Here is a 13,776-nt window from a genome sequence, read left to right as displayed (position 1 = left end):
GCACAGTGGCAGTCCATGATGTCTCCTGATGTATGCCTCAGACTCTCATCTGCTATTCAGGCCCCCTAAGGTCATCCCCAGAAAACACCCAGCTGGGGTGTCACCGGCCTCCTGCAGGTATGACCACAGGGGGCTGGCATACAGTGTTTATTTATGTACTAGCTTTTAGTATCTAATATTAATGTTACTTTTAGACTATGGAGTGGTTCCATGGTGTTCGTTTACTGATGAGCGCTCTGTAGAGCTCTCTTCTTTCAGATGTGCTGGGTTCTGTCCTGCCAAACCATGCTACAGACAAAAAACCTCTTTTAAATAAACAAAATGATTGAGTGTTTTAAAGGTTCTGGGTGATTGGAGAAAAGAAAAAAAAAAAGTAAGAAGTTAATTTGGAGCAATGCTAAGGGCCTTTTGAAGTAAATCTGTGATGGCTTCCACAATCACCTAGTTTGTAAGACATCCAGATGAAATGTCCAGGTGTAACTACATCCCTTCATCACCCCATCCCATGAATGCTTCATTCCTATGTGTCTGCCTTCCTGGTTAGAAGATGGAAAACAGCAACATGGAAAGACCAAATAAAGTGATGGTGTGAAATTTCCTTTCAAGTACTAGTATAAAAGGTGTAAGAGCTGTGGCTGTGGAGTGGTCCTGTTGTACTACAGAGGCTACCTTGTCACTGTGGGGCTTGCCACTGACACACCTGGCTCTTCAAAGAAATGTTGCACTGAATGATGTGTGAATTAACTACCAGCTTGTGATAGGTAGGCTTGGCATGAGCAATCTATTTTGGCTGTAGGTTTGGAAGCACTGGCTCCAGATGCTCCTATGCTCATGAGACACAGGAAGATGTGCACCTTTTAAGCCACCTAGACAAAGGAGACTTGCTTTTCAGAGCTACAGAACAGCCTGTGTAGAGCATTAATTACTGCTTGACTTACCTCTGGGTAGTATCTTCCTCCACAACCTCTCCTAGACATTGGTTTTCCTCCCAGTGGGTCTCTGTGCCATGTCTCAGGGACTGAGAGAGTGTTCACGGCTGCCTGACACCTCACTTAGAAGTGCCATTACAGACAAGCCCTGCCAAAGGATGACAGCAGTGCTTCTGCTCTCTTTAAGCCATACTTTTGTTAGTTGCAGGATTTTTTCGCCTGTCTGTGGTAAAGGAGCTGTTTTCTGTTCCTTGGAACAGAGCAGATAGGCCCCTAGCAGCGGCTACACTATAGACCTCCAGCAGTCATGTTCTCCCACACCTTTTTCCCACCTTCAATCACTGATTATTAGACACAAAAGCAAATGCTGTGCAATACTGCCTGTGAGCGGGAGGGTCTCTGTCTGTGGTTGAGCACTCTTGTCTGAGGTCTGTGTGTGCCCTTTGGGGAAATAAACTGGTTTATATTTCAGTATACCTAATTGAAGGAAGAGCTAATTGTCCTCTTTACTGATGGAGTCAGAGGAGAGTCTGCTGATGGGAGGGAGGGAAAAAGGGAGGGAAGAAAGGAGACTTCCAAGACTACAAGCAAAGAAGGTGAACTAATAATGTGATTTGCCATCATAGTGCATGTCTTGCATTTAGCTGCTTGCAGTCTGACCCTTTCTTGTTTATGGAGAGAGAAACAAAGCCTTTGTGGTCCCTGAAAGAGAAGGCTTAGTTTGAGAAAGTCAAACTCTCCTCATGTGACTCTGTTTACACTTTGTAGCCGTCCTCAGTCTCCTCAAAATCCATCACCATGGCAGTAATCCTCATGCCTGTTTTCAGACAGGCCCTGGCCTTCCAACCTGTTGGCCCATTTGCCGTCATGGCAGGCACCCAAGACCGGCAGGCACAGAGGCAGATCTTTTCCTGAGTCCTATCTGACACCCCCCGGTTCTTTTTCCCTTTCTGTTTTCCACAGCGTGGCCTCCCGCCAGGCCAGCGCCCTGGGTAGAGAGAGCCAGAGAAGGTCAGGCCACGCTCTGTGCAAGCGGCCATGGGGAGGCAGCGGTGGGTGCCAGCAGCTAGCGGGTGTGCTCCTTCGAGCAGCTAAGGGAGTTACTGTTTGCTGACATCCTAATTATATTCTCGGCCTTCTCGGCATTCCTGGTCTCTGGCAGGAATGTGATGAGACATGAGCCGATATTTTCTCCAGCTGTGGCTTGGAGAGTGCTTTAGGGGGAGCTGGACATGGCAAGGGCCACAGCCGGTTCAGGGGTCTTTGAAGGCCACTTGGACAGCCCCACAGAGGGTCAGGAGAAACAGATCTGCTGTTCCCAGCCCCATCACAGGGTACACCATGTAGGAGCCAGGGGACTACCAGCCCTGCGCTGCATGGGGGCATGTGGCCACAGATGGCAGGGGAATGAGAGGATACACAGGGAGCCCCAAAGAAAGGAAACAAGATGAGGTCGGCAGGATTTAAAGGGCTCACAAGGTACATGGGACCTTAGAGTAGGCCAAGCTTTAGGGGTACATGATGCTGGAGATTGCAAGCTACTTAAAAATACCAAATAGTCAGTGAGACAGTTATTTTATGGGCTGGAGAAGCTGTACTTCTCTCTGAGACCATCATCTGGATCTCTGTTGTGGTCCAGCATTAGGAGAGGTGAGGCAGCAGAGTCTGGAGGGTGTCAGTCACAGGTATGAGCAAAGCCCGACCATCATACCTCTCCAGGTCCTTTTTAAAAGCAGTGGCTGCTCAAGTGTTTCATCAGGAGAGATGTTTAAGGCTGTGGTCCCATATTCAGCCTTCTTGCTGAATCTGGGTGGCTCATATTCAGTCCTGTGTGAGTACCCAGAGGATGTTCAAAATCAAACACTAAACATTTTTTGGTTAAAGAATGTTTTCACAGCTTCGTAAGAACAGCTTTGGTGGCTTGCCAGATGGATGGATGAAGCATCTTCTCATGACATTTGAGTTTGCCCTGGCCTGATGAAAATGATGACCTCCTTTTAAATACTAAGTGTCTATTTAACAGGAATGCTAAAACTTTTAGAGTTGGTGTGGAAAAAGTATTCTGACCATGGTATCAACATATCAACAACACTTGGAGGCACTGTAGAAATAGCAAGCTTGTCTTGCATCATTTTATGGATACCCTTGGATTTCATTAACTTCAAGCTATGATGGTTGGCAGCATCATGCTCATAATTCAAAACTAATTTGCCTGTTGGATTGATTTCTCACCAGGAGGTATATTTTGCTTGTTCCAAATGAGAAGAGGACTTTAGATCACGCGAGATTATCAGAATTAATAAAACAGAAACAATCAGAATCATTAATCATATGCAAATTGTTAGAACTTTACTTAAAGTAATTAGAGTATGAAAGCTATTGGACAATATTGGAGCACAGATCCCCACCAAAAAAAGCATAGATCGTTCTTTTTAACAATGCAAAAACATACATCTCTGTAAATACATAAACAGCACTCAATTTTAATGCAACATGTACTTTTATACTTTTGACCTTAGCAGTAATTTTAAAAATGTACAAAGTTTTAACCTTCATTGGTTTTTTTAGAGTTTAAAGAAAACCCACGTTTAAAGCAAAGCAAAAGGGCCATTAAAAAACAAACCAGTAGCTTTAGCATGTGTACAAATTACAGAAAGCAACATTTATTTTGAAAGAAATCAACTGGAATTCTACAAGTATGACAGAAAATGATGCATGAGGTAACATTTCATTTAAAATCTAGGATCCCTGTACTGTAGTCCCGAATGGTGCTCTGGCTTGACACCTACTGTCCTTGCAAAATTGACTTGTTTAAGTAGTTGAGGATAGCTATTAGGCACTCTGCTTTGCATAAGAATAGCTTTATCCTGAAAGAAAGAATCTGAATCTGACACTGAAAGATATTCTGAAAGAAATGAAAACCAAATGATACCTCTCAGGTGAAATATGCATTTGCCTAGTTTTCAGATTTGCCTTCAAATTACAGAAATTAATTGGAAAAAAATGTGCCTTTTTCTCTCCAGAAAGGTATTTACAGAATTTACTTTAATCTCAGTGCAACTGCAGCATGCCTTAAAGTGTAGCCAGCTACTGCTCTTGCCTCTTTTGGTGTTGTAAGCCTGCTGAGAACATGACAAGACATTGTCCTGCAGAATATGCCATGGTCAGAGGACCAGGTCCGGAAAAGACAAGGCCCCCCAATGTCCCTTCCACTCTTTCCCAAGCAAGAGTCTTCAGATTTTAGGCTGCCCTTTTTTAGGATGCTGCATCCAGACACTAGTCCCTGCTCTCAATTGTATAAGTATTTTCATGAAACTAAAAACAAGTCAATTTTAGAGAACCCAAAGGCACAATTAGAACATGCAAATATGAATTCAGTATTTTTAGGCATTACTGTGGTGCTGTTCCCTGTAGTATCCAAGCATCTCACCAGCATTAGTGAATTCTATTCCTTTAGCACCTCTTGCTAAAAGAATAGAATTCACTAATATACCTTGTAGTTTAACTCTACAAATGGTGCTATCTGACCTCACATGATGTGGTCAAAGCTACCTTGAACCTTGGTTCAGAAACTGCATCTCCTTTGAGATGACTGAGAGACTTTCTGGAGATTGCCTCTATACAGTTTAGTTCTCCTTCATGATGATTTCCTGCTGTGAAGACAAACAATCCACATAGTCCTCATCTTCTACTCTGCCCTTCAGCTTTTGCTCAACCTTCATAGTTTCTAGAGTGACCGTGTGGCTGGCCCTGCTTAAGTATGCAAAGGTGGAAAGAGCAGGGTATGTGAAGCTTGCTTCTCCATTGCAAAAGGTGTGACAAAGTTTGCTGTCTTTTGTGCTCCTAGCACTATAAAGTTCGTCTTTATCTAGTAACTAGTATCTAGTAATGCTGCCCGATAACCTTTAAAGGCCAGTGAACCTTTCAGTAAAGATGATCAATATAGGGCTTACAGTTCTCTCTCTAACCACTGGTATGGTCCTAGCAGGGTAATGCAGTGTGGGGGAATTGCAAAAGACACTTCAACTCCTCCATTTGTGCCTCTCTTTCTCTCTACATATACTCACTGCTCCACATTCACTTTCTCACATGTGCTCCTCCTCAGGGACTCCAAAAAACTTTCTGTCCAATACAGATGAAGCAAGGCTTTCCCAAAGCTTGGGAATACTGTGAGGCTGTGCTGCCCCAGCATCATTAAACACATTTCAGCCATTCCACTATGGAGAGTTGAGTCCTTGGTCTCCAGTTTGGATTTCTGTGGCCTGTGGTAGCAACATGCTCTGCCAGTGTTGCAGAACAAATGACACAAGCAGCACAGAGGGCTCCAAACACTGCCTGTAATCCCAACTTCAAGTCCACCAGCAATGGGCAACATCTATTTCTCCTCCTCCTCCCAACAGCCACTCTGAGAAGTATCACTGCCACCAGCTCATGCCCAGTGGAGGAATGACAAGCCATCAGACCACATATTTCTAAAGGAGCGGCTCTGTGCTTTCTGCCTCAAGCCACCTTCCCTTTCAGCAGATGAGCTCTGGGGTCGTCCGGCCACACCTGTGTCTCTTACCACAAACCCTCCACAGGTTCCTGGCTTCGAGAAACAAAGGTGGAGGCAGCAACACTGAAAGCTTATCTAAAATAACAAAGCAGTGACAGCAATGTTCTGAAACATCAAAACCTGACATAATCTAAGCTTGACTGCCTTTGTGATGGTGGTAGGGTTTCTCCCCAGTTTAACAACACAGGTTAAATTTTGCATCTTGTGCGTTTCCTTTTGAAAAATATACAAGATATTGCAGGCAGATTTTTATTAAACCTAAAGTAAGTGAAGTGCACTTTGAACTATGTTAGAGAGTGATTAGATTTATTTTAAAAAGCTTACTGATGGTCATAAGTAAGGGTATGTCGTCTACAAAAATGTGTATGTACCTTCAACTTTTTGGAGGTTTTGCTTTTGCAATTTTGTGGAGCTTGCAAACTCTGCAGATAGAATCATTTGATCTAAGTAACCAGTAAACTTATAGCCTGTAGCCTTGCAACTGTTTCATTATAGCTCAGGAAGGATTTTTTGTTTATAGTAATAGGACAAATAAAAGCAGAGTTACATTAGTGCTGCTTCAGAGAGCAAACTACAAAGTTGAGCAATGCATGTTAATTCCAGGCTCTGCTGTTTTCTGCATGCGTATATGTACTTTACTTTCCACCAGGCATTATTCTCATTAAAAGTTAATGCAATTAAAACGATTTTTCTTTTTTTTTTTTTCAGTTTGCTTTTTTTTTCTTTGCTCTTCTGTTGTGTTTTTGCTGAATTATGGATAAAGCTGTTGTTCCAATTTTAAAATACATCCTTTCCTAAGAGAGGAATTATATGCTCTCATTTGTAGATAGGCCAAGCTGTTTTATTACATAAATACATGTCTTTACTTTGCATTACCTTGATTACAAAGGGAGTTATCAGAAAGGGTAGATTTTTTTTAATGCTGAATGATGCACATGAAGAGAGATGGGAGGAAGCAGGTAATAGATGCAACTGCTTGCTAGTTCCAGGCAGTTTTGCTTAGAGAGTTAATTGGAAAAGTGTAGTACAGTGTTCAAATATTTCATCTGCAGATACAATAGCTTATTTTTGCTTTGCCCTCCTTGTGGGTTCCCAGAGGGTGGGAGGGTTCTCTACAGCTGGCTCTGCAATATGAAAGGTTTGTCATCAGCAAAAGAATCTGTGCAGCTCAGATTTTTGCTCAGATATCTGCATTGATGAGCCTTAGTAGGCACTGTCTGTCAACCCTAACTGCAAGCCTAAAAAAGGCAAGCATTCTTTAAGTCCCTTAAGAGGAAATGACCTCTCTAGGTTCTTGATTGAATCAGAGAACAATTTAGGTCAGAAGGGGACTGCAGGCAGTCATCTGTCCCCAAAGCAGGGCCACCTTAGACATTGAATCAGGCTGCTCATGCCCAGCTGAATCTGAAACTTAATGGACTGTCTCTGTTAATCAGGCTCTCCAGCCCATTAAGCTATACATTTAGTTGTGAAATACATGAAGTCTTGTGTTGCTCAGTGCTTCAAACTGTTCTGCACTGCCCTGGGGATGCAGTACTAACTTTGCTGGAAAAGTCTGGGTCATGGTCTTATGGATCCTTAGAAAGTCACAAAGTGGCTGGAGTTAGGTAATGAACTTAAACTATTTTCATTCTTGTTTTTAATTAGACTCCCAGCAATTCCTGCTACTTTTCACCTTAGCAAAAAGATGAGCAAAAACCAGTCCATCAAAGAAGAGTTTTGTTGTAAGCTACTTCTTAGTCACAGCACTACTCGACATTCAGTCAGCATGACGATTGCATTTTCCTTTTCAAAATGCCAATAGACAAAGTAAGCCTAGCAGGAACCTTCAGAAGAAAATAAGGAAACATCTGAAGATGCTGAACTAGGAATGACAGAAGGATGAGGTAAGACTAATAAATTGATTTGAGCACTGACAGGCTTGGTAATACTAAGGAAAACTATCTCCTCAGGGCTACAAAGACAAAAGAACACCTAAAATTATACCCCAGTTCTCCTGTTTTACTGAGATAGAATGGATATCTTGATGATGAAATGCTGAGACTGAAGCTCACTTTCTAACAGTACAATTAACTTGCATAAGCTGCAGCCAAAATGCTCTTCTGTGCAAGTATGCACTCCAAGGCAAGCTTAAAGCTTGATTTCTCTGCCCCCATATTTTGTCTTTGGCCTTTTTGTTCAGAAGGTGCCAATTACTGAGGAGCCTGGCAATGGTTTTGCTGAGGAGTGCATTTATGCACTGACAACTGAACTTGGCTCTCCAAAGCATATCTATGCAAGCTGTCCAAACCCAAGCAGGGAGGCAGGGCTCCCTTGCACGCTGCACCCCCCTGATTGATGCTTTGCACTGCTGCTACAGGTCAGGGCCATGCTTGGGCTGAGTATCCTGCTGACAGTTCTGCCTCCTTTCAGGACACTGTCAGGCTGCAACTAAACATAGTGTGTTGCAGGGTGCAGAATAAATGTGGAGCTCCTCTTCCTCCTGGGGCTCTTCCACAAGCCCTCCCAAGCTGCTCTGCACTGCACCCCCTCTCCACAGGAGCTTGCTCCCTTAAAAAAATATGGTATTCTGCACTTGAATTCTAGTAAAAAAGCAAGCATGAACGAGGGAAGGGAATCCTAACATTTTATGGTTAAGCTGGTATTTGGGAAATGCCAATTTGATACCAAAACAATTTTGTCTTGTGTTTAAGTGATGTTTATGTGACATTTCCCCAATGCAGCCCTGCCAGTTACTCAGAAACACAAGCTATGTAGTGCATCTTTTCTGCATGTTATAAAACCTGCATGCCAATTTATTTCTGCTTGAATAATCTTCTAAGATGTTTCATACTCTTCTCTCTGATGGCTCCTCAACTCAGAAACCAAAATACTTAGAGGTGGTGTCTCATGGATGCACTGCTCCTCATCCTTCAATCCCTCTCCAGGGCAGCTGAAAGGTGAGGACCACCGCTGCCCTCTGGTTCTCATCTCTCCACTCCATGCTGTTGTCTTTAGGATGGATATACAACACCCATAAGCTCTGCAACATGTCCTTTTTCTCTCTCCCTCCAGCTTACTGATATAAATCATGCTTTAGCTACTGGTGTAAGGTCTTCTGAAAGGGTGTTTTATTTACGCCTTTATGTAGCTTTAAACTGCAATTTTTCTTAAAAATGGCTTAGTATTAGTCCCATATTAAGAGCATGTTTAGATCTGAATCCTTGAGCCAATGAACCATATAAATGCTGTAATTAAAATGCCCATGCAACACCCTCATATACACACCCATATACATATGAATGGCTTTCCAATACACTAATGGCTACTGAAACTATACCCAGGTAACACCCAGCTGCACTCAAATCTGTGCTGATCACACCACAACCACAAAAGCTCAGTGAGAGACAGAGCTGGTACGGCCACCTTGCCATCTCCTGCGCTGTCTTGCATTTCACCAGTGATGCTGGCAGTGGGGCTGAGATGCTGGAGCCAGAGGATGCCCTGTTCCTGTTGCCACATTGCAGCCCAACACCAAACTATGCCCATCGACTTTGGCGCCTGGACCTGAAAGGAAATTTTTTTTCTCCCTTCTGTTTAAGCACAAGGCGCCATCCCACGTAAGAAGGCACTCTGGCCTTCAAAAGATTTCTGTTCATGGCCTGCCCTGAATCAGCTGCATTCATCAGCTTGCCCTCTGTCTTGGGCTGCTCCCGCTCTGGCTGCAGATTTGGCAGAACACTGAGCAAGAGCCAGATATAAATCTCTCCCGCTCAAAGGAAATATTTAGCAGCAAAATGAGTAGAAGACAAAAGACTTCTCTATTACTCACCCGATCCTCTCACTCAGGGTGGCTCTATCTAACAAGCGGGCAACTGAGTATTCCTGCCTGGAATGGCTGTGCCAGGGGATGCCTGGGAACCTGCTGGTGTGCCCAAATGGTTTCAACCACTGGCTAGGGAATGCAGAGCTTTTTCCATCAAGTCCACTGCTTGGTAAGCATGAGAGGCCTGCTTAGGGAAGTGAGAGGGGAATAAACCCCAGTGTTTCCTCTTAATTCTGCAAAAGGAAAACTCAAGAGAAGTTAACACAATTTTATGTACATATTAAAAGCCAAGGAACATTAATCCACAGTTTATGAGTGTTCTCATGAGAGTTCTGCTCTTATTTCCAGCAGTGTGAGCTGTTCTGAAATTTAAGGTGTAGGATACAGATCAGCTTTGTTCCTGTTTTTATTGTACCTTCAATTGTATAATTCAGTAATTCTCAAGAAAGTCTGGAAAGGCCAAGTCTTCATGTGAGTTCATTGAGATGACTGAGCTCTGACTCTTCAACACAGAAACTTAATAGGTTTCTGTTGTAAAATATTTATCGCAGAGATAGCCATTTCATAAGCAATAACACAAGAGAGCCATTTTATTAGAACTCAGAAGAGTCCTTTCGGGAAGGAAGAGGTACAGGACAGGGCATGCACCAGCATCTGCTGACGGAGACCCTGGAACCGGTGACACCCTGACTGGAGCTTCCAGCCAAGTTGGTCAGCTGCCCGCTCCCAGCTAGTAACCCATCAGAGTGGCTGTTTAACCAGCCAAGCTGAATTTGCCACAGACTGGGAGCTGGAGCACTGAGGTTTCAGGTGGTCACTGCAGCTCCTGGCAACAGTACCCCAAAGCAGAGCCAGGGGCAGCAGGGGACATGCTGATCACCCTGCCTGCCCATGCAGTGAGCACCCAGCCCAGCCTGGCATGAGGGGCTGCTTTGGACTCGCTCATTACGGACAGGTCAGCGTGTTCTGTTAATCCAGCAGAGCAATGTAAAGAAATAAATGACCTGCAGGAAGCAGAAAGAGATGCAACGCACGTGTCCTTATGTCACTTCTGGAGTTCTTGCCCAAATCCTATCACTCCTGTGCTCATTCAGTATCTTGCAAAGTAAGAAACTATTAAGGGTTAACCACACAACTGAAAATGTGTCTTTTGCAATACCATTAATTTAGCCCTGTATGACCAATACTTCAGTTCCTTGTATTTGTTCTCTAAAGCAAAAATTTCATGTAATTTGTTTTTCAAAGTTCTACTTTTTGGTGTAATTATTACCTTAAAACTACATTGGTAATGCTCAAAATTCTTCAAAAATACTGCTGTTTGAATTTTAGTCAAGAAATATTACACGAAAATAGTTTCTTGCTTTATGTCTACAGCTCCTGAAAAAACTGCATCTTGTGGACTTGGGTACAAACATACTTGAGAAATCAAAACCACTTGAATAGAGAAGACTCAAATGGCCACTGTGTCTGTAACAGTCTATATACACATTATATACATAGGACTGTTTGAGAGCCTGTATTCATGAATGTGTACAGTATACATACTGCACAAAGTTAATTTGTCCGAGTCACTTTTTTAAATCTTTTTTTTTTTAAATCATTGTCAGAAACAAGAACAAACTTGTGGTGGCACAGAAAACGTGGCTACTGGATTTATTCTTACCCTCCTAGTGTCACTGCTCATTAACTGTGAACTGATTTTGCAAATCTGTCATTCAATACACTAATTTCTACTTTTCTTCCTTATTGCATTTGTACATGTAATAAATTGGTACAAATGTTTACAATAAAATTCATTGATACAATGCCTTTCATGATGGCTGTAACTGGATGGCCATAGCTAGCCAACTCTGTAGCTTTTTTAGAGATGTTTTTAGCTGAACTTCGAAAAATAGGAAATGTATTGTAGCTTAAAATAAATGTACATAATATACAATATATATATTTATACACATGTGTATGTCCACACACACATATATTGATATAACATTTAAAGTAATATTTAGTTTTGATCAGTTCTCTGAGTGCTGGGACTACCTGGCAAATAAATCTAGAAATGGAATTTGTCCACAATTAAATAATAATGTCCACAACTTAGAAAAATATACTTTGACTAAATAAAGTTTAAATTAACTGATTTATGGATATAGCCTGGAGGATAACAATTTCCAGACTGTGGCATGATTAAATCTGAAAGAACCCGAGCTACTACAAACCACAAACGAATGCTGCCCCGCAGCCAAACGCAGAAGTACACAGAAATATGAGCTGCTGCTGCAGCCATTATCAGTGGCAAACAAACGCCCTCTGGTCTGGTCACCTTTTATATACATTTCACTTCCACCTGATACAAGTCACCCACCTGACTTCATGCTCTGTGATTTAAGGCCCACTTCAACCACAACCACACAGCGCCTGCCGTCTTCCCCAAGTACAGCACTTGCTGACTGATGTGCGCAGCTTCCCACTTCCACACAACTCTTGCCTTGAGAACTAGCATATGATCACAGTCCCTAATTAATGACCTGGAGGACCATCAGTACTTGAGCCTCACCATACAGATTTTGATCTACTGCATAGTTAAATATATAATAGCAAAGCATACATAGATGTGTGTGTGTAAAGTAGATGTACATAAACACAGTGTATGTGTACATCTCTATATAAAAAATTTCATGGAGCTATGTGTAGTAACGTGATATACCATGGTGTCCTGAAAACTCTATCTGATCTTTCTTTTTAAATATATAGGCACCAGAAATAAGTAGAGCAAATCAACCTTTCAACATTAAAGTTAAATCAGTGGACAAGAACTTTGGTAAAGCTTGTCAATATTTATTTCTTTTTAATTCAAATACAGTCAAAGTCTATCAGTTGCCATCACCCTCTTCACAAGAGGAAAGTGCATGTCTTTTTTTCTAAAGAAAATTATACGTAAAGTGGGGCTTAACGATTCAATAAAATTCTGAATTAAATGTTTACATTTGTCAAAAGACTACTATCTTTCTGATGGAATGAAAGCTAAATAGAGTTCTTGTCCTGTGTGCATTTTATTTATTGTATGCATATATATATAAATATATATATATGTATGTCTCTGTTTATGTACCTGTGTGTGTATATACACATCCACACACTTTTAACATGAGAAAAGAACCTGTTTTTCTCCACTTTGTATGTGGAGACTTACATGTTCCTCCCTGTCTTGTACCCTGTGCAGTATAAGCTCTAGTGATGAAGCTAAACAAAAAGATATAGTTTACCATAGTATATTAGTTTATGTAGCAAAGTCATTTTCAAGCAAGTAAAATAAAGCTCTGTATTCCAAACTTCTTTTCCTTTGCATTTCTCATAAAGAAAAGGAAGGAAAAGCAAAGAGGGGAGGGAGCAGGATTCTGGCAGTAGCACTGAGCCAGTGGCATGTGTGTGTGTGCGAGCGTGCAAGCGCATGCACACACACACACGTGCACAGAAAGCAGGGCTTTGGTTGACAAATGCAGATTGTCCAGAGAAGGTGGATGCATAAGGAAGACTCTACAGTGATGCAATTGTATCTTTTATGGTTGCATGGAGTGAGAAAACAGATTCAATTGGAAAAAAAGAGAAAAAGCAAAGACCTCTTTTTAGGTCCCTCATCAGTGACAGCATACTCAGTATGCTAGAGAATTTATCTGAAACCTTTTAAATCAAGGCCTCTTTATTACAAAAATAAAAACAAACAAACAAAAAGTATGAGAGACGACAAGATGCTGAAGTGTCACTCCAATCGTCCCTGCAGAGAACAATTGCATCCCATTTATTATTCATTCTCTTCTCTCATTTCTACGATGTCTGTCATTTCCTCTGTGTGAGGCATGTCGGTCATTGCAGAGTCTTCACCTTCTGTAGCTGTCTCATTCTCATTCCGCTTCTTTTTCTAGATTGAAACAAGCATTCAGAAACCTATCAGTAAGTTGTGCATGAACACAGTCCTATGGACTTTAGGCATTGGGAGAAGTGAGGTGGTAATAATGATTTTTTTTTTTTTATAGTATGTTATTAAAAGCTAGATTATTTGTCATAGTTGTGGCTTGTCACTAATAACTTGGCTAACTTAGAAGGTTTCCATAACCTTCTGGGGCTCAGCTTTCTCCTTTCTAACATAAATGCAATAATAGAGGCATTTCTTATGCTAAATGACAGCCAAAACAGGCTTCAGCATGACTAGAGGGAAGAGAGCATCTGGAATCTTTTACATCACAGACTCTTCATTAAAATAAAAATAAAAAAAAAAAAAGGAAACAAAATAAAAACATGAGAGAAGATAAACTGCGCTAGGGGGGAGACAGAGGTGCCAACCTAGTTTCTCAAATGTCAGACTTCAGGAATTTTACAAGATGCGAGCACTCTGGCTTTTCTTGGTATTGCTGATCCACTGTGATCCCCACCCCACCAAGGCCAAGGAATATTAAGAGTATTTTTGGCTAGCAGGAGCAGGAGGGCATTCA

The 13,776-nt window shown here is 41.8% G+C and overlaps 1 protein-coding gene across 6 annotated transcripts in view; it reads right to left on the bottom strand.

Moving 5' to 3' along the window:
- Positions 1 to 1,509: 1,509 nt before the first annotated feature.
- ANKH (ANKH inorganic pyrophosphate transport regulator) overlaps positions 1,510 to 13,776 on the bottom strand; it is a 106,755-nt gene continuing 94,488 nt past the window's right edge. For all 6 annotated transcript variants that reach the window (XM_080611552.1, XM_080611550.1, XM_080611547.1 and 3 more), the window contains one exon: positions 1,510 to 13,205. In XM_080611552.1, coding sequence (XP_080467678.1) covers positions 13,089 to 13,205 — 117 coding nt within the window. In that variant the 3' untranslated portion in view covers positions 1,510 to 13,088. The remainder of the gene's footprint in view (positions 13,206 to 13,776) is intronic.

This window comes from Psittacula echo (genome assembly GCF_963264785.1).
Source record: "Psittacula echo genome assembly, chromosome: 2".
NCBI lineage: Eukaryota > Metazoa > Chordata > Aves > Psittaciformes > Psittacidae > Psittacula > Psittacula echo.
Note: the sequence above shows the minus strand (reverse complement) of the source record. Positions and strands in the feature narration are given on the sequence as shown.